The sequence below is a fragment of the Schistocerca nitens genome, chromosome 8 (assembly GCF_023898315.1).
Source record: "Schistocerca nitens isolate TAMUIC-IGC-003100 chromosome 8, iqSchNite1.1, whole genome shotgun sequence".
NCBI lineage: Eukaryota > Metazoa > Arthropoda > Insecta > Orthoptera > Acrididae > Schistocerca > Schistocerca nitens.
In genome coordinates, this window is record NC_064621.1 from 303569457 (window position 1) to 303596828 (window position 27372).

At 44.7% G+C, this 27372-nt stretch overlaps 1 protein-coding gene across 1 annotated transcript in view; it reads right to left on the reverse strand.

The window, feature by feature from the left end:
• Positions 1-27372, reverse strand: part of LOC126198736 (calcium/calmodulin-dependent protein kinase type IV-like) — a 610244-nt gene that overhangs the window by 77839 nt on the left and 505033 nt on the right. The window contains exon 5 of the mRNA XM_049935272.1: positions 8553-8708. Within this exon, the coding sequence (XP_049791229.1) occupies positions 8553-8708 (156 nt within the window). The remainder of the gene's footprint in view (positions 1-8552; positions 8709-27372) is intronic.

Here is a 27372-nt window from a genome sequence, read left to right on the forward strand (position 1 = left end):
CGGTAGCACAGTCACCGTAGTGTAGTGGTTATGATACTAGACTGTTGCATGGAGGGTCGTGAGTTCTAAATCCACCTGGACTGTTAAAATTTTCTTTCTATATTCGGTTCAAGTACGTTCTAGAAGTGCCCACAAACGTCAAGAATCATTTTACTGGAATGTTCTGTAACTGTATATATACTGTATGTGTCCTAGGCAGTTCGCTCGGCGCTCTTGTATGTGCATGTGCTGAATAAACCCTCGTTAAGTGAAGTCAGTGTTCGTCATTCATCTATTTACACCTTCTTCTACGTGACAATATATCAGGAGTAAATCTAATGATTATCTCTATCTAGAAGTCTGTAAATGTATGTGTATACGAATTAGCTTATTTTAAACTGGGTTGGGAAATGTTACACCCTATCTCAAGGCAGCAAGATCTTCCAAAGCAAGGGATCCGATAAATGCCAAATTAGTAGAAGAGTGCACTATAAATGCAGAGCTACACACAGCCCTAAATTGTGATAAATGTAGAGAGATTATACATCTCAATACCAAAAAAATGCACTAAGAGTTGAAAGACGATGAATGGTTCAAATGGCTCTGAGCACTATGGGACTTAACTGCTGTGGTCATCAGTCCCCTAGAACTTAGAACTACTTAAACCTAACTAATCTAAGGACATCACACACATCCATACCCGAGGCAGGATTCGAACCTGCGACCGTAGCGGTCTTGCGGTTCCAGACTGTAGCGCCTAGAACCGCACGGCCACTCTGGCCGGCAGACGAAGAAGTGACTGAAGTACAAAATATTACGGGAAGAGTGAATGGTGAGGTCAGAAGACATCAGCCTTTACTTCTCACATTTACTATAAATTGCCTAACAACGTTAAAGCAGGTTTCATTTACTTTGTTCCTGTACTGCTCCATCCACGTGTGGGAAGTGCTTACAAAAACATCGGGTATGGAGCAGGGAATGGTCAGTCTCCACGTAGGATGTACATTGCCAGAAAATAAGTACACCTGAAAAGACGACATCGATTTTGATCCGATGACAGCATATGCCAAGTGGAGGATAGTGGATGTACTGATAATCGTTACAGTGTCGTCCACCAACAGATAACATAGTGGCATACCTACCATAGCGCCATCTGTGTCTACCCTTTAACGGAGAATACCCACAACCAGAAGGCTCAGTGTGATGCAAGCGTCTCAAGCAAGCAGGCAACCACGCCACGGAGATGCAGCCGTGTTTCCTACAGCCAAGTGAGCGAGTTTGAAAGGGGTCAAATCGTGGGCTTTCGAGTGGTGGGATGGTCGTTTTGGAGAATTTATATACAAGTTGGATGTGCTGCGTCAGTTGTGAAATGATGCTGGTATCAGTGGTCATGTGAACATAACTCGCATCCATGGAGCACAGAACACAGATGCCTGTCAGGATCAACGTGAGGGCAGCAGAGGCAGGTATAACAGTAACCACAGCACAGATAAGAGGGCCTGTAAGGTCACACATGTCTACACGAACTCTTGCGAACTGTTTATTAGCAGTGGGACTGTGGGCAAGCACTCTTCGAGCCTGTCTTCCCCTCATATGACAGCACTATGTGCATGGCTTGACTGTCACCGCCAGAGGATCACTTGGATGATGGAACGGCATGTTGTGGCCTTCAACAATGAAACCAGATTCTGCCCGCATGCAAGTGATGGTAATTTGTGTAAATGACGTAGACTTGGTGAGCACTGTCTCATAGAGTGAATTTGCTTGAAACGTACTTGCTCCACTCCAGGCTTTATGGTCTGGAGTGTGATAAGCTACAACTGTCGTTCACCTTTGTATTTCTGGAGCTGACACTAGCAAACACTAGGCATGTGCAGAATGTTGTTAGACCTGTTCTTTTGCCATTCTTGGAACAGGAAGGCGATGTGTCAGGAAGGTGACGTGTTGTTACAACAGGATAATGGACACTCCCACACTGCTCGTGAAACTCAACATGCCCTGCAGGATGTGCAGCAACTTCCATGGCCAGCGCAGGCTCTGGACTTGTCTCCAACCGAGCACGTGTGGAATATGATGGTTGAGAAGTGACTCATGCAACTTGTCAACCAACAACTCTTACAGAACTACATGAACAGGTTGAGCAGGCATGACGTAACACTACCCAGGACAGTATTCGCGATCTGTACATCTGACTGGATGCCAGAGTCGGTGCTTGCATTGCCACCCATGGAGGCTACATCACGTACTAATATGCGAGTTTCAGCATGGGTTGATACCTCATAATCGCTTGTGCTATTGATCTGTAAATGTAGTCATTTCATTAAGTCCACATTCACTGTTGCAACAACAAATCTTGAGTGAACTGAAAGTTTCTAAATGTATGTACTAACGTATTTCTGACAGTGTATATAGAAAATTATGTACATGTTGGTGCACAGGCAATGACAGCTGATAAAAGGACAGCAACGGCACGTCAAAATGTAGCTGCAAATCCCCATTACAGATTAAATGAACATCTTGAAATACAACAGAAGCAGTTTTGATAGGAGGATATATCTTGAGAAGAGCAATGTATCCTAATGGAAGACAGTGAAAGAGAAGCTAATGATTGGCTCTATTCCTAGAATCTAAACAAGGGGCCAGGAACCTGAGGCCTAAAATATCTGGAACAAACTGTCAGACGGTCTACAGTGGTCTTGTCTGGCCAATGAGATGACCAGTCACGCAATAAGTATGAATGTCAAAGTCTGCCTGAGGGAACTTGCATGTCCCTCAAGTAACCTCTTCTCCATTACGAATTCCTTGTCCTGGTGCAGTGACAAAGGAAAGGAGGAAAATAATATCATTGCCAAGATGGCTACCATACTACAGTGAGACGCCAATGAGTTTAAAACAAATGTAGAGCAACAATGGTTTCCATCATTTGGAAGACGAATGTACGAGCGTCACTCCAAAAGAAATGCACACTATTTTTTTAAAAAAATTCATGTTTTATTCTAAATGTTTGAAAGTTTTACATGGTGTAGATACATCCTTTAGGAACAATATTTTCATTTCTCCACATAATTTCCATCCCTCTCAACTGCCTTACGCCATCTTGGAACCAGCGCCTGTATACCCGCATGGTAAACTTCTGGACCAACCTGTTGGAGCCACTGTTTGGTAGCGTGCACAAGGGAGTCATCATCTTCAAACCTTGTTCCACGAAGAGAGTCTTCCAGTTTCCCAAAGAGATGATAGTCACATGGAGCCAAGTCAGGACTGTAAGGCGGGTGTTTCAGTGTTGTCCGTCCGAGTTTTGTGATCGTTTCCATGGTTTTTTGACTGACATTTGGCCATGCATTGTTGTGCAACAGCGAAACATCCAGCTTTCGGCGATGTGGTCGAACACGACTCAGTCGAACTTGAAGTTTCTTCAGTGTCGTCACATATGCATCAAAATTAATGTTGGTTCCACTTGGCATGATGTCCACAAGCAAGAGTCCTTCGGAATCGAAAAACAGTGTAGCCATAACTTTTCCAGCAGAAGGTGGGGTTTTGAATTTTTTTTTCTTGGGTGAATTTGCATGATGCCACTCCATTGATTGCCTCTTCGTCTCTGGTGAAAAATGATGGAGCCATGTTTCATGACCTGTCACAATTATTTCAAGAAATTCATCTCCACCATTCTCGTACTGTTCCAAAAGTTCGATGCATACCGTTTTTCTTGTTTCTTTGTGAGCCACTGTCAACATCCTGGGAACCCACCTGGTACAAACCTTTTTTAACACCAACACTTCCAGTATTCTGCAAACACTTCCTTCCCCTATCCCAACGTAGCGTGACAATTTGTTCACTGTGATGCGTCTGTCAGCATTCACCAATTCGTTAACTCTCTGCACATTGTCTGGAGTGTGTGCAGTACGAGGCCTGCCGCTGCGAGGACAATCCTCAATATTGCCGTGCCCGCTTTCATCACGTAACCTTCTTGCTCACCGACTAACTGTACTGCGATCGACAGCAGCATCTCCATACACCTTTTTCAACCTCTGGTGGATGTTTCCTACTGTCTCGTTTTCACACTACAGGAATTCTATGACAGCACATTGCTTCTGACGAACGTCAAGTGTAGCAGTCATATTGAAGACATGCTGTGAAGGCGCCACTCACGGGAACAGGGTGAACTAAGTTTGAAAACAAATGGGAGGGATGTATCTACACGCTGTAAAACTTTCACACATGCAGAATGAAAACGGTATTTTTACAAAAGTAGTGTGCATTTCTTTTGGAGTGACCCTCGTATATATGTCTCCAAGAGACACACTTTAAAGTTTCTGACGCTCTTGTGCTATATGATTACAAAAAGTATTACCTCAGTAGGAGACAGAAGTGGCTATTTTTGAAACAATGCATACCATTTCTCACCTCTCCTCCTCATCACTAGCCTATTAAGCAGTCACTGCACCAGTGAACGTGCATCAAATGTTAAGAATTTGTACCCTGTGCTTGCACCCACATGAAGTGATTGTACAGGACAGGAGATCGTCGGGGAGTAATGTAAAGTTTCAGTTACCACCTCGGGGAGGGGGGGGAGGGGGGGGGGGGAACAAGCTGAGACCATGGTGTGTATTGATTGTCTAATTCTGTACACATTCACACTTCAGTCCAACCATTTCTTTCCCAACGATAGATGACTTGACAGAAACTTTGGTTGTAGAAGTTTTCATTTTGGACGTTCAGGAAACATTCCACTTCGAAAACAAACGTATTGTCATTCTGAAAATGCCTACTATGCAATGGTTTCTTCATCTGAGAAAAGAAGTAGTAGTCAATGGGTGAAATGGTGCAGTCTCAAGAGAATACAAGGAGTGTACGTAATGAACTGCCATGGATCAAAATGATCTCTTTCTTCAGCATCCTACCACACTTCCTCACGAGATATCGACAGTATGCTCCTGTGACCGTCTGCGCCTTAGAAGCATAATCTATTAGTGGTAAACCATGGCAGTTTCAAAAGAATATTCACACGGGGAGGGCCTCAGACACGGCCAACAGATTCGCCTCATATTTGGCAGGTCGTCCATGCACAAGTTAAAACAATGGACTCCAAGATATTTTGACTCAACAACGCCCTACTTTTGGGGAAACTGAGTGCAAACGACTTAGAATAGATGAGATGGACAAATAATAGTCTCTAAAAAAGTCTCTAGAACTAGATTACTAAAGCCCCGTAAAATTTTTTATAGGAGTTGATATCTTTTCGCGGTTCCCGCAAACCTGGGCACATGAGCGACACATGCTCTTGAGTACCTTTACGGCAAACATTGTTGTTAACAATGTTAAAATTCTTGGCGTAAACTTTAGCTGTCTTTTATTTTCCACAATTCACTACTAGTTTCGGTCAATGAGCATTATCAAGCTTAGTTGGCATAAACAACAGGAAAATTATACCATAATTCGAACAAAAATAATTTGTTCTTCTTAGCCCACCATAGTACGTAAAAAATTTCTCATAATAATAACTGTGTACGATAATCTTCGTGAAGAAACAAGTCCACATCGACAGCTAGTAACACACGGACAGATGTAACTGACAGGTAGCTGATTTATTTATTGCCTGAGTACTGGGTTCAATTAGTTCAAATGGCTCTGAGCACTATGGGACTTAACATCTATGGTCATCAGTCCCCTAGAACTTAGAACTACTTAAACCTAACTAACCTAAGGACAGCACACAACATCCAGTCATCACGAGGCAGAGAAAATCCCTGACCCCGCCGGGAATCGAACCCGGGAACCCGGGCGTGGGAAGCGAGAACGCTACCGCACGACCACGAGATGCGGACTGAGTACTGGGGTTTGCTGACACTTGTGCTCTTATAGTAAATATTACGGACGTTTAGTAATGGCGTGCCTATTTCCTAATAGTTGACATAAAATTGTTTTATCGCTTAGATTTTTTCTTAGTGTGACATCTTAGGTAAAATATCAAGCAGTCACAGTTCGAAAAGTAGAATTGGCACAATATGAACGGTTTTTATTTTTTATTTTTTTGTCGCTAACATGGATGACTCGTTTGAAGAAGCTGATGAAGACATATACAATGGAGAATTTCACGAAGAGGATGATTTTCTTAAGAAAAATAATGTTGTTGCACACCTGACAATGACGTAGGACACAGGGTTTGAAGCTGCAAATAAACAAAAGGGGTAACAGGAAGAAGATTTTCTCATTTTGGAGTTATGTTAATTACGATAATTTGTAACTAGTGCATAACAGATTATGAATTCTTTTCAAATAACATTTTGAGCAATATAATTGTCATTAGAGGTTATAAAACAGGACATCTTGTACTTATATTGTACGTAACATACCAATGGAGATCTAAAAATAGTAATAAACTGGTGAATAATCTATAAATTATGATTCTCGTTGAATAAAATTTGGAATAGTAAAATTTATCATGTAACAATGTAACATTTCTTAACCACGGCCCCTTCCCCTCCCTCCCCCCTCCCCCGCCTTTTAGAGCTTTAGGGCTAGTCATGGTTCACGTATAATTGAAAAAGCTGAAGAAATATGTGAATGAAATCACTCAAATCCAGAGAGTGAGGGAAAACATTCGTTATAGCTTACATGGCCGCAGAGACTAATTTCGTTTGACTTGCCATGGCTGTAGAAAATGTTAATAATTTTAATTACATGTAAGATCAAAGAATGTTTACAATTTCAGTTACATATTAATCCAAACTAGAAGTGGGCACAGGCTTTCAGGGGAATGAAGTAACGAGTCCCGACGCAGTCAAAATCTTTGTTTCTCAGCGGCCGACCAAACACTTCACTGAGGATTCTTTTGATGGTTCGCAAAGGTTATGAGGGTCGAGGTCACAAGCATCAGTGGTAACCTTTTGATGCACATAATGAAAGAATTTCTAGCGGAAGTTAGAATGATAGTCACACATTAATATAAACACTCGTCGAGGAAACCTTCCAAGGGAATGTTGCTGACAGATATTGCAGAGGGCTGTGTGTATCCAGGATCAACGTAAAACGGAAAAAAGCTCACAGAGGGACAGCTTAAAGGAGAGTAGAATTCAGGGAGTAATCAGTGCAGCCGGAGTGCTTTGACGCTGCTGAGTAGCACCTGGTGGGGCAATAGACTCTTCATTTACGAGATGATCGTAATAAATTCTGGTGAACACATGACAACTGCAATTTAAGTAGCAGTTTTCAATATTCATTAGGATAGCATTGAACAGAGACTACCTGTCTCTGTTTCAAAGAATTAAGTTAGAGGAATTTCAGTAAATAGTAGGAACACGTTACAGATTCGTACTTGTCTCCTTTACTGCAGGGCAAGTGCCCATTACTGTGCGAGGTGTCGCAGTGGCTCGCACACTGGACTGGCATTCGGGAGGACGACGGTTCAATCCCGCGTCCGGCCATCCTGATTTAGGTTTTCCGTGATTTCCCTAAATCGCTCCAGGCAAATGCCGGGATGGTTCCTTTGAAAGGGCACGGCCGACTTCCTTCCCTAATCCGATGAGACCGATGACCTCGCTATCTGATCCCCTCCCCCAAACAACCCAACCCAACCAAGTGCCCAATGACTGACAGCGAATTATTTCGAAATGTTCACGGTTTATGATTTAGGCCAACTGGCCAGTAGTTATCAGAAGGAATGGCAATGAAAGCACTCGTTTCTGATAACGGTCCTTCCTAGTGATTACTGCATGCACCTGACATTCTGTTAAGGGATTTAACCTGTAACTTGAATAAACAAATGTGTTGGTCAGAACAATAAACGAACTGACTAAAAGTAATAACTTCCTACTTCAGCAGATCAGTCGTACTAACGCCACAAGAATTACTAACATGTTGTAACCGAACACTAATCCCAATCAAGGGGAGCCCTTTTCTATCATCTCCGGTATAAATGTTAACAAACAAGCTAACTGAATTCATATTGCCACTAAGGTCCTGGCTAAGCCACGCAGATAACACCGAATCCAAAAGAAAAAAAAAGTTGGTGTAGGGAAACTATGCCGGGACGTGACTTACTGAAAAAAGGAATGAACAGATAAACAATCGATTGGCCCATCGGTCGTTAAAATCTGTCGTTTTTTCTAACACTAGATGGGACTTCAATTTCACCAGAGATGGGACTTCAATTGCACCAGCGACGTAGCATGTAACTATCCCTTCCCCATATGGGAGCAAGTTTGTGTGCTGTCTGTGGCTCATTAAGCCGACCGCTGTGGCCGAGCGGTTCTAGGCGCTTCAGTCCGGAACCACGCTGCTGCTACGGTCGCAGGTTCGAATCCTGCCTCGGGCGTGGATGTGTGTGATGTCCTTAGGTTAGTTAGGCTTAAGTAGTTCTAAGTCTAGGGGCTGATGACCTCAGATGTTAAGTCCTATAGTGTTGTAGCCATTTGAATCTTTTTTTTTTCCTTTTTTTTTGTGGCGCATTACACAACGTCTGGTCACAACAGGGTCCATTACAGTTACGTACCCCTCGGGCCTTCGGGATCTCTCAGCCGCCAATACCGCACGACTCGCTTTCTTCCTTTCATTTACACAGACAGAGCGGTTACCTGCAGGGCAGACAGCAACTGACGCACGGCGGCTGCGGCGTCTCGCTCGCTGTAGTGCCCGCGGCCGGCCAGTCGCTCCAGAAGTTCGCCGCCAGACATCAGCTCCGCCACCAGCTGCACCTCCGACTCGGTCTCCAACACGTCGCGTACCTGCACCTGCAACGTCATCCCACTGTATAATGGGAAACTCGCCGCTAAGTGTCAAGAGCGGCCGACCCGCAGAGTAAGGGATGGTTATAACTACACTCCTGGAAATTGAAATAAGAACACCGTGAATCCATTGTCCCAGGAAGGGGAAACTTTATTGAGACATTCCTGGGGTCAGATACATCACATGATCACACTGACAGAACCACAGGCACATAGACACAGGCAACAGAGCATGCACAATGTCGGCACTAGTACAGTGTATATCCACCTTTCGCAGCAATGCAGGCTGCTATTCTCCCATGGAGACGATCGTAGAGATGCTGGATGTAGTCCTGTGGAACGGCTTGCCATGCCATTTCCACCTGGCGCCTCAGTTGGACCAGCGTTCGTGCTGGACGTGCAGACCGCGTGAGACGACGCTTCATCCAGTCCCAAACATGCTCAATGGGGGACAGATCCGGAGATCTTGCTGGCCAGGGTAGTTGACTTACACTTTCTAGAGCACGTTGGGTGGCACGGAATACATGCGGACGTGCATTGTCTTGTTGGAACAGCAAGTTACCTTGCCGGTCTAGGAATGGTAGAACGATGGGTTCGATGACGGTTTGGATGTACCGTGCACTATTCAGTGTCCCCTCGACGATCACCAGTGGTGTACGGCCAGTGTAGGAGATCGCTCCCCACACCATGATGCCGGGTGTTGGCCCTGTGTGCCTCGGTCGTATGCAGTCCTGATTGTGGCGCTCACCTGCACGGCGCCAAACACGCATACGACCATCATTGGCACCAAGGCAGAAGCGACTCTCATCGCTGAAGACGACACGTCTCCATTCGTCCCTCCATTCACGCCTGTCGCGACACCACTGGAGGCGGGCTGCACGATGTTGGGGCGTGAGCGGAAGACGGCCTAACGGTGTGCGGGACCGTAGCCCAGCTTCATGGAGACGGTTGCGAATGGTCCTCGCCGATACCCCAGGAGCAACAGTGTCCCTAATTTGCTGGGAAGTGGCGGTGCGGTCCCCTACGGCACTGCGTAGGATCCTACGGTCTTGGCGTGCATCCGTGCGTCGCTGCGGTCCGGTCCCAGGTCGACGGGCACGTGCACCTTCCGCCGACCACTGGCGACAACATCGATGTACTGTGGAGATCTCACGCCCCACGTGTTGAGCAATTCGGCGGTACGTCCACCCGGCCTCCCGCATGCCCACTATACGCCCTCGCTCAAAGTCCGTCAACTGCACATACGGTTCACGTCCACGCTGTCGCGGCATGCTACCAGTGTTAAAGACTGCGATGGAGCTCCGTATGCCACGGCAAACTGGCTGACACTGACGCCGGCGGTGCACAAATGCTGCGCAGCTAGCGCCATTCGACGGCCAACACCGCGGTTCCTGGTGCGTCCGCTGTGCCGTGCGTGTGATCATTGCTTGTACAGCCCTCTCGCAGTGTCCGGAGCAAGTATGGTGGGTCTGACACACCGGTGTCAATGTGTTCTTTTTTCCATTTCCAGGAGTGTAAATTGACGGTCTTCCAAGTGCTGCAGTGCGGGATGTACACACTACAGGGCGCTGAAACATCTTAGGTATGCTCATTAATCGGTGCGCTCACGGAGTATCCTGAAAAAATAATAGTTCCACCTCTTATCACCAGGTGAAAATAAAGCGCTGTAAGCAGATAGAATATGATGAGGTGCAGTAAAAGAGGAGAAACGATCAACCACTTGATAACGGTGGTTCTGGTACGTTTAGTAGAATATGGTCACAAGTTACAACAGGTGTTGAATACGGTCTCGCCACTGAGCAACATGCTGTATCCATAAAATTGCACGCTGCATATCCAGTGTAATCAGAGTGATAGGTCATCGCATGCTATCATTCATATTACGGAGAGTCTGGATACATCGGTGATAGACACGATCTTTCAGATATTCGCACAAATAGGCCTCACATGGATTTAGGTCGGGGTATCTGGAAGGCCACACACCTTGACATTGCCAATAGTTTGTTACTGAAGGTCTCTCAAAATACACTCCTGGAAATGGAAAAAAGAACACATTGACACCGGTGTGTCAGACCCACCATACTTGCTCCGGACACTGCGAGAGGGCTGTACAAGCAATGATCACACGCACGGCACAGCGGACACACCAGGAACCGCGGTGTTGGCCGTCGAATGGCGCTAGCTGCGCAGCATTTGTGCACCGCCGCCGTCAGTGTCAGCCAGTTTGCCGTGGCATACGGAGCTCCATCGCAGTCTTTAACACTGGTAGCATGCCGCGACAGCGTGGACGTGAACCGTATGTGCAGTTGACGGACTTTGAGCGAGGGCGTATAGTGGGCATGCGGGAGGCCGGGTGGACGTACCGCCGAATTGCTCAACACGTGGGGCGTGAGGTCTCCACAGTACATCGATGTTGTCGCCAGTGGTCGGCGGAAGGTGCACGTGCCCGTCGACCTGGGACCGGACCGCAGCGACGCACGGATGCACGCCAAGACCGTAGGATCCTACGCAGTGCCGTAGGGGACCGCACCGCCACTTCCCAGCAAATTAGGGACACTGTTGCTCCTGGGGTATCGGCGAGGACCATTCGCAACCGTCTCCATGAAGCTGGGCTACGGTCCCGCACACCGTTAGGCCGTCTTCCGCTCACGCCCCAACATCGTGCAAACCCGCCTCCAGTGGTGTCGTGACAGGCGTGAATGGAGGGACGAATGGATACGTGTCGTCTTCAGCGATGAGAGTCGCTTCTGCCTTGGTGCCAATGATGGTCGTATGCGTGTTTGGCGCCGTGCAGGTGAGCGCCACAATCAGGACTGCATACGACCGAGGCACACAGGGCCAACACCCGGCATCATGGTGTGGGGAGCGATCTCCTACAATGGCCGTACACCACTGGTGACCGTCGAGGGGACACTGAATAGTGCACGGTACATCCAAACCGTCATCGAACCCATCGTTCTACCATTCCTAGACCGGCAAGGGAACTTGTTGTTCCAACAGGACAATGCACGTCCGCATGTATCCCGTGCCACCCAACGTGCTCTACAAGGTGTAAGTCAACTACCCTGGCCAGCAAGATCTCCGGATCTGTCCCCCATTGAGCATGTTTGGGACTGGATGAAGCGTCGTCTCACGCGGTCTGCACGTCCAGCACGAACGCTGGTCCAACTGAGGCGCCAGGTGGAAATGGCATGGCAAGCCGTTCCACAGGACTACATCCAGCATCTCTACGATCGTCTCCATGGGAGAATAGCAGCCTGCATTGCTGCGAAAGGTGGATATACACTGTACTAGTGCCGACATTGTGCATGCTCTGTTGCCTGTGTCTATGTGCCTGTGGTTCTGTCAGTGTGATCATGTGATGTATCTGACCCCAGGAATGTGTCAATAAAGTTTCCCCTTCCTGGGACAATGAATTCACGGTGTTCTTATTTCAATTTCCAGGAGTGTATATTTGTCCAATGAATACCCGTTTATCATCTGCATTTCTTCTTGGTGTAGCAATTTTAATGGCCAGTAGTGCAGTTGTGCAAGAATGCAACTGTAGCCGCGCCACTATTTTCAGGCAAAATGGGGCAACACCACATGTCACTTGTCAGGTGAAATATTTACAGTATTATACTAGAACTGACATGTGCTTACATTTTCGCGCAATTTGGGTGCATAGACCCTGAAAAATCAGTACTCAGAACAACCACCTCTGGCCGTAATAACGGCATTGATTCGTCTGGGCATTCAGTCAAACAGAGCTTGGATGGCGTGTACAGGTATAGCTGCCCATGCAGCTTCAACACGATACCACATTTCATCAAGAGTAGTGACTGGCATATTGTGACGAGCCAGTTGCTCGGCCACCATTGACCAGACGTTTTCAATTGGTGAGAGATCTGGAGAATGTGCTACCCAGGGCAGCAGTCGAACATTTTCTGTATCCAGAAAGGCCCGTACAGGACCTGCAACATGCGGTCGTGCATTACCGTGATGAAATGTAGGGTTTCGCTGGGCTCGAATGAAGGGTAGAGCCACGGGTCATAACACATCTGAAATGTAACGTCCACTGTTCAAAGTACCGTCAATGCGAACAAGAGGTGACCGAGACGGTAACCCCATACCACCACCCCGGGTGATGCGACCATCATGATGCTGTAAACAGAACCTGGATTCATCCGAAAAAATAACGTTTTGCTATTCGTGCACCCAGGTTCGTCGTTGAGTACACCATCGCAGTCGCTCCTGTCTTTGATGCAGCATCAAGGGTAACCGCAGCCATGGTCTCCGAGCTGATAGTCCCTGCTGCTGCAAACGTCGTCGAACTGTTCGTTCAGATGGTTGTTGTCTTGCAAACGTCCCCATCTGTTGACTCAGGGATCGAGACGAGGCTGCACAGCTATGCGGATAAGATGCCTGTTATCTCGACATACGAGGCCGTTGGGATACAGCACGGCGTTCCATATTACCCTCCTGAACCCACCGATTCCACATTCTGCTAACAGTCATTGGATCTCGACCAACGCGAGCAGCAATGTCGCGATACGATAAACCGCAATCGCGATAGGCTACAATCCGACATTTATCAACCGCAATCGCGATAGGCTACCTTTATCAAAGTCGGAAACGTGATGGTACGCATTTCTCCTCCTTACACGAGGCATCACAACAACGTTTCACCAGGCAACGCCGTGTCAACTGCTGTTTGTGTGCGAGAAATTGGTTGGAAACTTTCCTCATGTCAGCACGTTGTAGGTGTCGCCACCGGCGCCAACCTTGTGTCAATGCTGTGAAAAGTTAATCATTTGCATATCACAACATCTTGTTCCTGTCGGTTAAATGGTGTAGCAATTTTAATGGCCAGTAATGTAGAATAACGTGTAGCGCAAAGAGGTTCTTACAATGTGCAGATGTCATTCTAAACCTAACTGCTCTGTGTGGTGTCATCTCCTCAAAGAAGAACGGACCGAAAATGAAGGAGCATGTGAAACCATACAACAGAGTCACATAAGCTGAGTGCAATGGATGTCCCTTCACAACATGTAGCGGAGTAGTATAGTTCTGTGCATTCACTGCACTATGCAAAGTAAAATGTGTCTCGTCCGTCCAAAGAATATTCCCCAGACACAGGACATCCACTTCCAAACATGCCAAAAAATGAAGGGCGAAGTCACAACGTTGTAGCATACAGGGGACAGGCAAAATAATGTGATTAGTGGTAGCAATGGGATGGTTGCGTTTGACAATCAACAACGCAAGTAAGGCACCTATCACGCTGGACTGTACGGTCTAGGCATCAGCGCAGGTTGTTCATGAATTGTGCATACTTCGTATCTGCATTCAGAGCCCGAGGGCGAAGAACAATGAAAGACCGAACAGAGTTCCAAAGAGGGCAGATTGTAGGGCCCGATTAGCTGGAGCATCAGTAACAAAGGCAGCCAACTTTTTGGATGTTTCAAGAGCAACTGTATCAACAGTCATGACAGCCTACACAAAACATGGAAAGACATCATCATGTAAACGTAATAGTGGGCGCAAATCAAAACTAAATGACAGAGATCGTCGTGCGCTAACATGAATTTCGTCTAAACAACACAGAAATATGGTGGCTAAAGTGACAGCAGAGCTCAATAGCCATCTTCGAGACCCTGCATCAATCTACACTGTCCGCCGACAACGCCATACAGCGAATATTCATAGACGAGCTGCTATACTGAAACGATTAGTGACAACAACCAACTCGAAAAAGCGTAAAACATGGTGTCAGGAGCATAAATCCTGGGCGGCTGATCAGTGGAAACACGTCATATGGTCTGACGAGTTAAAGTTCTCGATATTTCCAACATCGGGCTGGATTTACGTCAAAAGAAGCCTACAATCCTGATTGCCTGATTCCAATGTTTAAGCATGGAGGTGGATGTGTGATGGTGTGGGCAGTCATATCACGGTATTCTGCTGGTCCCATCATTACTCTCAAAAGCCGTGTTACAGCCAACGATTATGTGAACACTTTAGGTGATCAAGTGCACCCCATGATTCAAATATTGTTCCCAACAATGAAGCCATATTTCAGGATGATAATGCACCACAATCGAGGTATGAGGAGCCTGAAACTGAACTGCTGTGTCTTTCCTGGCCAGAACAGTCCCTGGATTTGAACACCGTCAAAGTGTTAGGGGCAGTATTGGAGGGCAGAACCCAGAGCAGATTTCCGCCTCACTCGTCACTACAGGCGTTAGAAGAGGTTCTGATTGAAGAGTAGCATAGCATTCCATTGAAGACTATACAATCGTTATATGGCAATATTCGAAGAAGAATCGCAGCTGTATTACAGGCAAATGGGGGTCCAATCCCTTATCAATAAACCACTCCCAAGTAAGTACACGTTCACATTATTTTGCCTACCCCCTTTATCTTCATTTTGTGCACATTCTGAATCTCGGATAGCACTGTAAAATGCGCCACAAAATGTGTTGAACAGTTGACCATGGGGGAGGGAATCTCCAAGAGGCAGCTCGAGCACTGGCTGCAGAATCTGAGGCGCGTGCTGCACGTTCGCCTACAGCTAAAGCAACTTCATCAACAACTACCATGGGAATGGGCCGCCGCCCTCTTCCTGCTGCACTACCTAATTAACCCGTTTCTTCAAATTTCTTGATCATCTTCTTTAGCCGATTTATTGAGGCGGCGCCACTTTGCAGCTGTTTCTGTCGACGATATTCCCACAATGCAGCGCTGCTATTACTGCCGTTCTGATAAAACAACTTTGCCAGCAGTGCACGATCTTTTTTCCGAATTACCATTGCATTTCAACGGAAAACATCAACCTTCTTAACCCTTTATACCAACAGTCACTTCACAAAAGAAATCAACAAACGTTACGAAGCGACGAACAGCATACTGACATCAAAACAGGAAACATTTCACATTCTGACTGCTTACAGCGCTTTTTATCGCCTGGTGGCGGGAAATTGAACTATTGTTTTTTTTCGACGTACTTCACAAGTGTTCCTGGGATGTATACAACCAGCACTGCCGCATTCCGAACACCGTCGGTATAATTATAGCCATCCAGTATAAAATGGGGCCGGGAGAAATGTGTTATCAGCAGAGAAACAGTAAGAGGACAAAAAGGGTCGGTCAGGGGAGCACAGCGACTTCCAACGTGGAGTAGACATTTGATGTCACCTGAATAATAAACACACCAAGGACATTCCAACTCATCTTAAGCTCCCAAGTCGACATTTGGAGATGTACATTGCACAACATTATTAAAGGATCACTTTTTCGAAACAGTGTAATTATTTCCAACTGCGATGCAAAAGTTTAAAATATGGCTCAAACGTGCCTACAACATTCCTCTATAATGGTGCAAAAGTGTGGCGTCCTGTGACGTCACTCGCGGACTGGCGACGCTTCAAACAGCGAGGTGTCACAAATGCGGAAAAAGGGCCAAAACTCGGAAGTTCAGGCGAAGTGTAAGGTGGGTTAACTATGTCTATTGGCACAAAATGTCACCACAATTCTTCCAGTTCCACCGTGGACCTGTCACACGATAGGAAGGCTATCACATCCCCTCTTACCCACGCATCAACCCCTCTTTCGACACCTCTGCGAAAGAAGGAAAACTGCGACGACCAATATTGAAATCACACGGTCTTGTTGTTGGTGGCCGAGGAAAACATTTCAGACTCAAAGCCTCTCAGAATCGACGCGAAGAGGCTTTTTGATGTAGCAGAAAGGACGTCAATGAAATCTCCATTTCGTAAGGGCGTTGATTCCTACTCATTTCGCGGTCGAAAACAACAGCTTGCAGCACGATGAGCAATAGGATGACATTCTCGACAAATTTTGACACTTTTGACACTCCCGGATGTTTCCGCCGTTCTCCGTCTGGGGGTGTCAGCAGTGTCTTAGGGGAACAAGGACGCCTCAAGGAAAGGGTGGTTTCATTGACGCCTTCCTGCCACCCCATGAGGCCTTTTCGTGTCGATTTTAAGCGGCGTTGAGTCTGAAATGTTTTTTTTTCGGTCACCTATAAGACAAATCCCCCCATGAACCATGGACCTTGCCGTTGGTGGGGAGGCTTGCGTGCCTCAGCGATACAGATAGCCGTACCGTAGGTACAACCACAACGGAGGGGTCTCTGTTGAGAGGCCAGACAAACGTGTGGTTCCAGAAGAGGGCAGCAGCCTTTTCAGTAGTTGCAAGGGCAACAGTCTGGATGATTGACTGATCTGGCCTTGTAACAATAACCAAAACGGCCTTGCTGTGCTGGTACTGCGAACGGCTGAAAGCAAGGGGAAACTACGGCCGTAATTTTTCCCGAGAGCATGCAGCTATACTGTATGATTAAATGATTATGGCGTTCTCTTGGGTAAAATATTCCGGAGGTAAAATAGTCCCCCATTCGGATCTCCGGGCGGGGACTACTCAAGAGGATGTCGTTATCAGGAGAAAGAAAACTGGCGTTCTACGGATCGGAGCGTGGAATGTCAGGTCCCTTAATCGGGCAGGTAGGTTAGAAAATTTGAAAAGGGAAATGGATAGGTTAAAGTTAGATATAGTGGGAATTAGTGAAGTTCGGTGGCAGGAGGAACAAGACTTCTGGTCAGGTGACTACAGGGTTATAAGCACAAAGTCAAATAGGGGTAATGCAGGAGTAGGTTTAATAATGAATAGGAAAATAGGAACGCGGGTAAGCTACTACAAACAGCATAGTGAACGCATTATTGTGGCGAAGATAGATACGAAGCCAACACCTACTATAGTAGTACAAGTTTATATGCCAACAAGCTCTGCAGATGACGAAGAAATTGAAGAAATGTATGATGAAATAAAAGAAATTATTCAGATAGTGAAGGGAGACGAAAATTTAATAGTCATGGGTGACTGGAATTCTAGTGTAGGAAAAGGGAGAGAAGGAAACGTAGCAGGTGAATATGGATTGTGGCTAAGAAATGAAAGAGGAAGCCGCCTGGTAGAATTTTGCACAGAGCACAACTTAATCATAGCTAACACTTGGTTTAAGAATCATGATAGAAGGTTGTATACATGGAAGAACCCTGGAGATACTAAAAGGTATCAGATAGATTATGTAATGGTAAGACAGAGATTTGGGAACCAGGTTTTAAATTGTAAGACATTTCCAGGGGCAGATGTGGACTCTGACCACAATCTATTGGTTATGACCTGTAGATTAAAACTGAAGAAACTTCAAAAAGGTGGGAATTTAAGGAGATGGGACCTGGATAAACTGAAAGAACCAGAGGTTGTACAGAGTTTCAGGGAGAGCATAAGGGAACAATTGACAGGAATGGGCGAAAGAAATACAGTAGAAGAAGAATGGGTAGCTTTGAGGGATGAAGTAGTGAAGGCAGCAGAGGATCAAGTAGGTAAAAAGACGAGGGCTAGTAGAAATCCTTTGGTAACAGAAGAAATATTGAATTTAATTGATGAAAGGAGAAAATATAAAAATGCAGTAAATGAAGCAGGCAAAAAGGAATGCAAACGTCTCAAAAATGAGATCGACAGGAAGTGCAAAATGGCTAAGCAGGGATGGCTAGAGGACAAATTTAAGGATGTAGAGGCTTATCTCACTAGGGGTAAGATAGATACTGCCTACAGGAAAATTAAAGAGACCTTTGGAGATAAGAGAACCACTTGTATGAACATCAAGAGCTCAGATGGAAACCCAGTTCTAAGCAAAGAAGGGAAAGCAGAAAGCTGGAAGGAGTATATAGAGGGTCTACACAAGGGCGATGTACTTGAGGACAATAATATGGAAATGGAAGAGGATGTAGGTGAAGATGAAATGGGAAATACGATACTGCGTGAAGAGTTTGACAGAGCACTGAAAGACCTGAGTCGAAACAAGGCCCCCGGAGTAGACAACATTCCATTGGAACTACTGACGGCCTTGGGAGAGCCAGTCCTGACAAAACTCTACCATCTGGTGAGCAAGATGTATGAAACAGGCGAAATACCCTCAGACTTCAAGAAGAATATAATAATTCCAATCCCAAAGAAAGCAGGTGTTGATGATGTGAGAATTACCGAACAATCAGTTTAATAAGCCACAGCTGCAAAATACTAACACGAATTCTTTACAGACGAATGGAAAAACTGGTAGAAGCCGACCTCGGGGAAGATCAGTTTGGATTCCGTAGAAATACTGGAACACGTGAGGCAATACTGACCTTACGACTTATCTTAGAAGAAAGATTAAGGAAAGGCAAACCTACGTTTCTAGCATTTGTAGACTTAGAGAAAGCTTTTGACAATGTTGACTGGAATACTCTCTTTCAAATTCTAAAGGTGGCAGGGGTAAAATACAGGGAGCGAAAGGCTATTTACAATTTGTACAGAAACCAGATGGCAGTTATAAGAGTCGAGGGACATGAAAGGGAAGCAGTGGTTGGGAAAGGAGTAAGACAGGGTTGTAGCCTCTCCCCGATGTTATTCAATCTGTATATTGAGCAAGCAGTAAAGGAAACAAAAGAAAAATTCGGAGTAGATAATAAAATCCATGGAGAAGAAATAAAAACTTTGTGGTTCGCCGATGACATTGTAATTCTGTCAGAGACAGCAAAGGACTTGGAAGAGCAGTTGAACGGAATGGATGGTGTCTTGAAGGGAGGATATAAGATAAACATCAACAAAAGCAAAACGAGGATAATGGAATGTAGTCGAATTAAGTCGGGTGATGTTGAGGGTATTAGATTAGGAAATGAGACACTTAAAGTAGTAAAGGAGTTTTGCTATTTGGGGAGCAAAATAACTGATGATGGTCGAAGTAGAGAGGATATAAAATGTAGACTGGCAATGGCAAGGAAAGCGTTTCTGAAGAAGAGAAATTTGTTAACATCGAGTATAGATTTAAGTGTCAGGAAGTCTTTTCTGAAAGTATTTGTATGGAGTGTAGCCATGTATGGACATGAAACATGGACGATAAATAGTTTGGACAAGAAGAGAATAGAAGCTTTCGAAATGTGGTGCTACAGAAGAATGCTGAAGATTAGATGGGTAGATAACATAACTAATGAGGAGGTACTGAATAGGATTGGGGAGAAGAGGAGTTTGTGGCACAACTTGACCAGAAGAAGGGATCGGTTGGTAGGACATGTTCTGAGGCATCAAGGGATCACCAATTTAGTATTGGAGGGCAGCGTGGAGGGTAAAAATCGTAGGGGGAGACCAAGAGATGCATACACTAAGCAGATTCAGAAGGATGTAGGTTGCAGTAGGTACTTGGAGATGAAGAAGCTTGCACAGGATAGAGTAGCATGGAGAGCTGCATCAAACCAGTCTCAGGACTGAAGACCACAACAACAACAACAACAACATAAGACAAACGCGTGATTTCAACGTTGGTCGTAGCGGTTCTGACCTCCAGCGCAGAGGCGTTGGAAGTACGGGTGAAATGTGGGTAAGAGGGGGTTTGACAACCTTCCTATACTGTGACAGGTGTGCGGTGACACTGTGCAGGATTGTGGTGAAATTTGATACTATTGCGACGTCATTAGGCCACCTTACACTTCACTTGAACTTCGGAGTTCTGGCCCTTTTTCTTTCGCATGTGTCTACACATTGCTGTTGAAGCGTCTCCGAGCCCGAGGGTGACGTTGCACAGTGCCACACTTTTGCAGCATTACAGAAACAGGTTGTACGCACCTTTGACTAAAATTTCAAACGTTCGCGTCGCAATGGGAGTTAATTACGGGGTTTCGAGAAACTGACACTGTAATTGTGTTGCACCGTGTCGTTACCAAGTGAAAACGAGAAAGGACAACCAAGCTAGATCAAGAGCAGAGCGACTTTATGTAATGACGGGCGGGGACTGTCGAACACAGCGGAGTGTGTCTGTAGAAAATAGCATGAAATCAGCTGAGTCAATCACTCGTGAGTTTCCAAGTGCTGCCAGCAGTGAATGTGCGTAGGAACTTCAAAAGAACTGGGTACAACTGTAGAGCAGCTCGCGATAAGCATTTATGTAGTCAATGCTAAGCGATGCTTCAGGTGGTGTAAGAAACGGTGGTTTGGAGTGATGAATCACGCTGTACCCTGTGACAGTCCCATGGTCCGATCGAAGCCTTTGCATTTGGCGAATCCTTGGATAACGTTGTCATCATGTATAGTGTGAACCCTAAATTACGAAGGAGGTGGTGTTACAGTAAGGGAGGGAAGGGGGGGGGGGTGTTTCTGGTTAGGGTGGGGCACCCTTATTACGCGTAAGAAAGGGCTGCAGGATGATAGCAACATGTTTCACGATATTCTGTACTGCGTACAGTAGAGGAACAGTTAGGATCGATCATTGTTTGTAGTTAGATAGATAGCCATTTGTTTCATAGATAAAATTCACGATACACGTAATGATGTGCAAGGGTTAGCCTCTTGTATAAAGCGAAAACAAAATTTACCAGCAGTTTCTTGTAAACAAGAATTTTCCAGATGCTGTGATGGGTTATTGTGCCGTATACGGATGAGTGATTTTATGTGTACTAACGACTGCGACAAAGGTTAATTTTTTTTGTCCTTCATGAAATAACGTGCGCTGGATGTTCGTCTGATACTCGCATCCTTCTTGGTTGGTGTTGTCCTCATAATCACAATTAAAACTAGTAATGTGTAAATGTGACGCTGTCTGCGTGCTGGATATTTCTGTGGATCTTCGATATTTTCTACCTTCTTGTGTGAGACGTATTTCGTGACATGCCGATGAACAATATAGTGATGTACCAATTCCGTACTGGTCGTATATTCAAGCGTTGCACCTCCAGCCCATTGCTTGAGCATGCTCATTGTCTCATTCGCTTTACGATGACGAGATTCGACAATGTTAAATCCTATCTTTACAGGGCCGTTGTTGCCCCCTTTCTTTTGCTCTGTTTGCAGTGCACCTGACCAACGCTATTGCTTTTAACTTCAAGGGGCATTCCTCCGTAGTTCTATTGCTTTATTACCGTTCATACGAATTCTCACTTGGCACTAACGAAGCAGAGCTTGAACGCGATGCGGAAATTTCAGAAACGATTATGATTCACTAGTCTCGACGGCTTATATCTCATCCCCTTCAGCTTCGACTTCGTGGTACATTTCTTCACCAACAAAACGTTTTTAGTTCTCCAACTCCAAAAGTCACTCGACGATAGCCGCTTCTATCAATTTTGAATGCCGATAAATAGAGCTGCCTGCTTCGGGTAATGCATCTCTCTTGCAGTTCTTGCACAAATAAAAGCAGATTGTCGATCATTTGCGCTTGACATCCTCTGTGGCCGTTTCACAAGTGTTTGTTTGAGTCCTGGTCAAAGGCAGTGTTCCTCGACTGCTAAAATTATTCAACTGAAAAATTCTAGTGAGCAACCTGGTATTACTACGTAAACAAAAATGCAATTTACAACAAATTACATATTGCACAAAGCAGGTGTTACTAACGGAAAATGATTATATTATTTCACAAAGCAGACAGGATAGTTATAAGTAAACTACCGCTGCTTCAGCGGAAAACTATTTATCATATTTACCCAACTTATAGGAATGATGTTCAGGCTGTGGGCTGCAGGATTTGCGTCGTTAGTAGTGTTAGTGTTTTAACTTGCCGTGAGGCGCCGGTACTGGTACGACGACGTACGGTTGAAAGAAACATCAGTGTACGTTACAATTCAAACAGTCAGCATGGGTCTGGACAATGTGTGCAGGGTTTTAGTCGCAAAGCTGTTTTGTCAAAACAACAGCAATAGTCTTGCTGCTGTTTGCGAGTACCGAAGCATGAAAGGAATACGGAAAGGTCCTCTTTCCGTACCGGGATTGAAGAACATGATTCGCAGGTCCGAATTAACTCGCTATTTGGGAATTGCTTCTAGGAGAGGCCGAAGCCCAATTGAGCCTCAGCCCTGGCTGAGAATGCTGGACGCAATGAGCGATCTTCTAGTAGTGCACGAGTTGTGTCACTACACCAGAACATTCCGTGATCCTTCAGTGTTTGGGGCAACAGTAGACCAATCTCTAGTGCGGTCCCAGTCTGTCGTGGATCCCAATGGTTGCCACATTGAGAAACGTTTGTAGCCTGGAACCTAAACATGGTATGCAATTAACAAATGTTACTCTCTCATATGGAAATTAATATATTTTTCTTTCAATGGCTTATTCGGAACTTCTCTTCTGTATGTCCTTTCTACAAAGTTTCATTGTCGTACGGTCAGTCGTTTCTCACTGGGGACCATCAAGTAGCGAAAGTTTATTTATAACCAACTGCATTTTATTCCACGCATGTACGATAAAAATTCAATGCACGTATGCTCGAGGTTTTCAACGGACTAATGATAGAGAACAACTCCATCCTATCGTGACATATGCCTTGATTGCTGGAAACCCTCACTCTTCGAAATTTACAGGTACCCAGCTAGAGCATCTTCTTTGGGGTGCACCCTCTTCCCCTGGATAGTCGAAGTTCTTGCAGGATACCCCTGCATTGCATCCATGTCTTCTCTTTGACGAATTGTAGTTGTTCTTCTCTTTTGGATTTTGTCAGCTCGTTGCCCTGTACCCAATGAGGAACAGAAAACGAGGATAGCATACCTGGGTTCCAGTACTTGCGTGCATTCTGTCCCGCGTCTCGATATAAACCAAGCGTTGCGTGGTTAGGTGTCCGTGATCCATCGTTACGAATACGGAGCGGACCTTCTCGGAGTTTTCTTCGTGGCACTTATGAAAGCGAAGTCTATACAAAATCGTTGAGTAACTGAAATCATCGAACTGTCATAACTGCTCGAAATCACATGATATAGTGAGACACAAACCATCTATTAAACAAAGACAGAAAGATCTGTCGTATTACAGTTCCTCACTGTTAGCAGACATAGCATGCCAAACGTCTGTTTCTTCGGCTTGCTATCAACTGTGGAATGCGAGGAAGACTTGATAGATGAATCTCGGACCGAGTGTATAATTTAAATGACCTGCAGCTGAAGTCTATATTGCATACTATCGACAGGTAAATAGAGGCAGAAAAAAATAGCTGGATGCCGAACTTCCCGTCTAGAAGGACCAAATTTCGTCGTATGTAATATTTTTTTCCATTTTAGTACATTTTATATTTCAACAGGTATCACGACAGCCAGATAACATTCTTCACTGGTACAGAAGTGAGACATTAGCACGTCTTGCTGCAGATGTAACCTGCTCGCAGCGGTCATGAAAGTAGAAATCAGAAGGGAAACCACGGCAGAAAGACAACAGAACACTGCATTAAACTCAAATTACCTGTCTTCTCCAATCAGTTTTCCCGGTACAGACTCCATTTTGTCGACCGTTAGTAAACTGTTCGCAGAAGTCATGAAAGTCGAAATCACAACTGAAAGCACGGCAGAACGCTAGTAGAACTGATAAAAGGTCGGGCAGAAAACGATTTTCAGTAACTGCATTAAGTCCAAATTTCCTGCCTCCGCCAGTCAATTTCCCCGGAACAGACTCCATTTTACCGACAGTTCGCAATAACTTCACAAAATGTCAGCGTGCGTGGTGGCGCTCAACTTTACGGGAATTGTTCATCATAAACAAAATGAAAAACACTTGCAAGCTTGCTAAAAAATCAATTGTTTGTACAGCTCTTCACTGAAAGCCACCAAAACGTGAAATGCTAATATTTTAGCACAGTCCAGTGCCAACATGACGTTAGATATAGTGTCTGCGAGAAATAGAACAGACGTCGATTACATGACGTACTAGTGACCAGCGCGAAGACATTAACTGTGATATATAAAACAGCAAGATCTCCGCCTACCAGTGGGGAATCATTCAACACTCAATAATACTAACTCGAATTGAAATGATTACTTATATTCCGCAAACATGTAAGCAAGGCCCCACAATGGACCTGGAATATCGTAGTATGACGAATTCTGATATATAAACAAATGCCACGTACACGCATCTGTCAGATTGAAAGGTTTCTCGCAGTCCAAATACTTCCCCAATGAAACTTCACCTATGACGCGTGTAGTTCTCTAGCACATTCCATTAAACAACACAAAATTAAATATGTAATTTGAATAAACATGCAAAGGCATCGAAAGCGGAAGAAAACAAAAATCGAAAAAATTGTGTCAAAGTACAAAAATAGGAAGTATACGTAAATGCTGCAAGAATGAAAGCAGTGTCAAAAGGTAAAGTGTTTTCAAAAATGTAAAATTTGCTATGGAAAGTCTTTTAACAAAACAAATTCGTTGTAGTTTCGGTTACTGAATTCACTGAAAATGTTAATTAAATTGCTCCGGCTTTAAGTTTCCACTAAATGCAAATACTTCTAAAATACCGGAACTTACCACAGTAAAAAATTTAAATAAGAAATTTCTAGGTGCAGGAGCTCTAGTCATAAAATATGATAAGGGTAATGCGGCAGTGCTATTATATGAAAAACATTACACTGACAAAATATTTCAGTATCTTGAACAGAACGGCATAAACTAAATCAGTAATGACCCACCCAATAAGTTCCAAACAGAACTAAAAAGAAAATCTGATGCCTCTCCGTTTCTGTTGCACTCACGAGAAAAATGTAGATTAAAGTTAATGAATCTAAGGCTTCCTACTGCAAGAGTTCACATTAAAATACATAAACCTAGCAAGTCAATTACATTTATTAATAATAACGAATGTCCTCCCAATAGCGAACTAAATTTCATACTCGATAAAGAACTTAAAAGTATGTACAAATCTGACAAAATTTTCAGCGTTAAAAATAGCATCCAAGTTGCTGACCATATAGTAAACATGACTATCCAAGAAGATGCAATTTTTGTCTCTGGGGATGTTACTAATATGTTTACGAACATACCAATTGATGAAATATTAGAAATAATTAAGCGTAATTTACCACAGCATAAACTATGGCAGTTGGTGAGATTGTAGAGTTGTTAAGTCTTCTTGCATTTTAGCCTTGATTTCAGTTACTTTACCGTTGATGGAAAAATTAACCGCGTGGAAGACTGTCAAGTGATGGATAATAATTTACCCAGCATCTTATCACAAATTTTCCCTAATGAATTGGAAATCAGGTTTTCTGATAAATTCCCCGATATAAAGTAGAAAATCTTGTATTATCACCGGCATGTTGTCGACAGTATAGTTCTCTTTAAAGGAACCAAGAAAGATTTAAATGAAGTAGCAGATAAACTCAACCGAATGCACCCAAAATTTAAGTTCACAGTTGAACATGAAACTGATAGTAGTATCAATTTTCTCGAATTGTCAATTAGTATATTGAATGGGAAACATATCTTTAAAGTTTACGTGAAGCCTACATATTCAGGTATAATTATTGGGAATAATTCATGTCATCCAATACAGTACAAAAAAGCATATTTCTATTCAGCTTTACGCATAATGTTACAGTTACCGTCCACAGAAGAAGACAGATCTACAGAGTTACAGGCAATCAAAAAGCATTAAGGAACAATTACCAAGAGCGTGATACCCTATGTGATCAAAAGTATCCGGACACCCTTCAAAAACATACGTTTTTCATATTAGAAGCTGCCACCTACTGCCAGGTACTCTATACCAACGACCTCAGTAGTTATTAGACATCGTGAGGGAGCAGAATGGGGCGCTCCGCGGAACTCACGGACTTTGAATATGGTGAGGTGATAGGATGTCACTTGTGTCATACGTCTGTACGCGAGATTCCCACACTCCGAGACATCCCTAGATCCACTGTTTCCGATGTGACAGTGAAGTGGAAATGAGAAGGGACAATTGTTTGAGTTCACCTTTCTTGCAATTGAATATACAATGAGGTGACAAAAGCGTGGGATGCGTCCTAATATCGTGTCGGAGCTCCTTTGCTCTGCACAGCTCAGCATATCGTCGTGGCATGGACTCTACAAGTCGTTCGACGTCCTCTGCAGAAATATCAAACCATGCTGCCTCTATAGCCGTCCATAACTGCGAAGGTGTTACCAGTGGAGGATTTTGGGCACGAACTGACCTCTCGATTATGTCCCGTAAATGTTCGATGGGATGCACGTCGGGCAATCTGTGTGGCCAAACCATTCGATCGAATTGTCCAAAATGTTCTTCAATCCGATTGCGAGCAATTGTGGCCCAATGACATGGCGCACTGTCATCCATAAAAATTGCGTCGTTGTTTGGAAACATGAAGTCCCTGAATAGCTGCAAATGATGTCCAAATAGCCGAACATAGCAGGACGCAGTCCATTACATGTAATCACAACCCACACTATTATGGAGTCATCACCAGTTTGCACAGTCCTCTGTTGACTAATGGGTCCATGGCTTCGTGGGGCCTGAGCCACGCTCGAGCCCTGTCACCAGCTTTTACCAGCTGGGACTCACCTGACCGGGCCACGGTCGTACCGACATAGTCATGAGCCCAGGAGATGCCATACAGGCGATGTCGCGCTGTTAGCAAAGGCACTCGTGTCGGTCTTCTGTTGCCATAGCCCGTTAAAGCCAAATTTCGCCACGCTGTCCTAACGGATACGATAGTCGTATGTCGCACACTGATTATTGCGGTAATTTCAAGCAGTGTTGTTTGTCTTTTAGCACTGACAAATGTGCGCAAACGCTATCGCTCTCGGTCGTTAAGTGAAGGCCATAGGCCTCTGCGTTGCCCGTAGTGAGAGGTAATGCCTGAAATTTGGTATTCTAGGCACACTCTTGA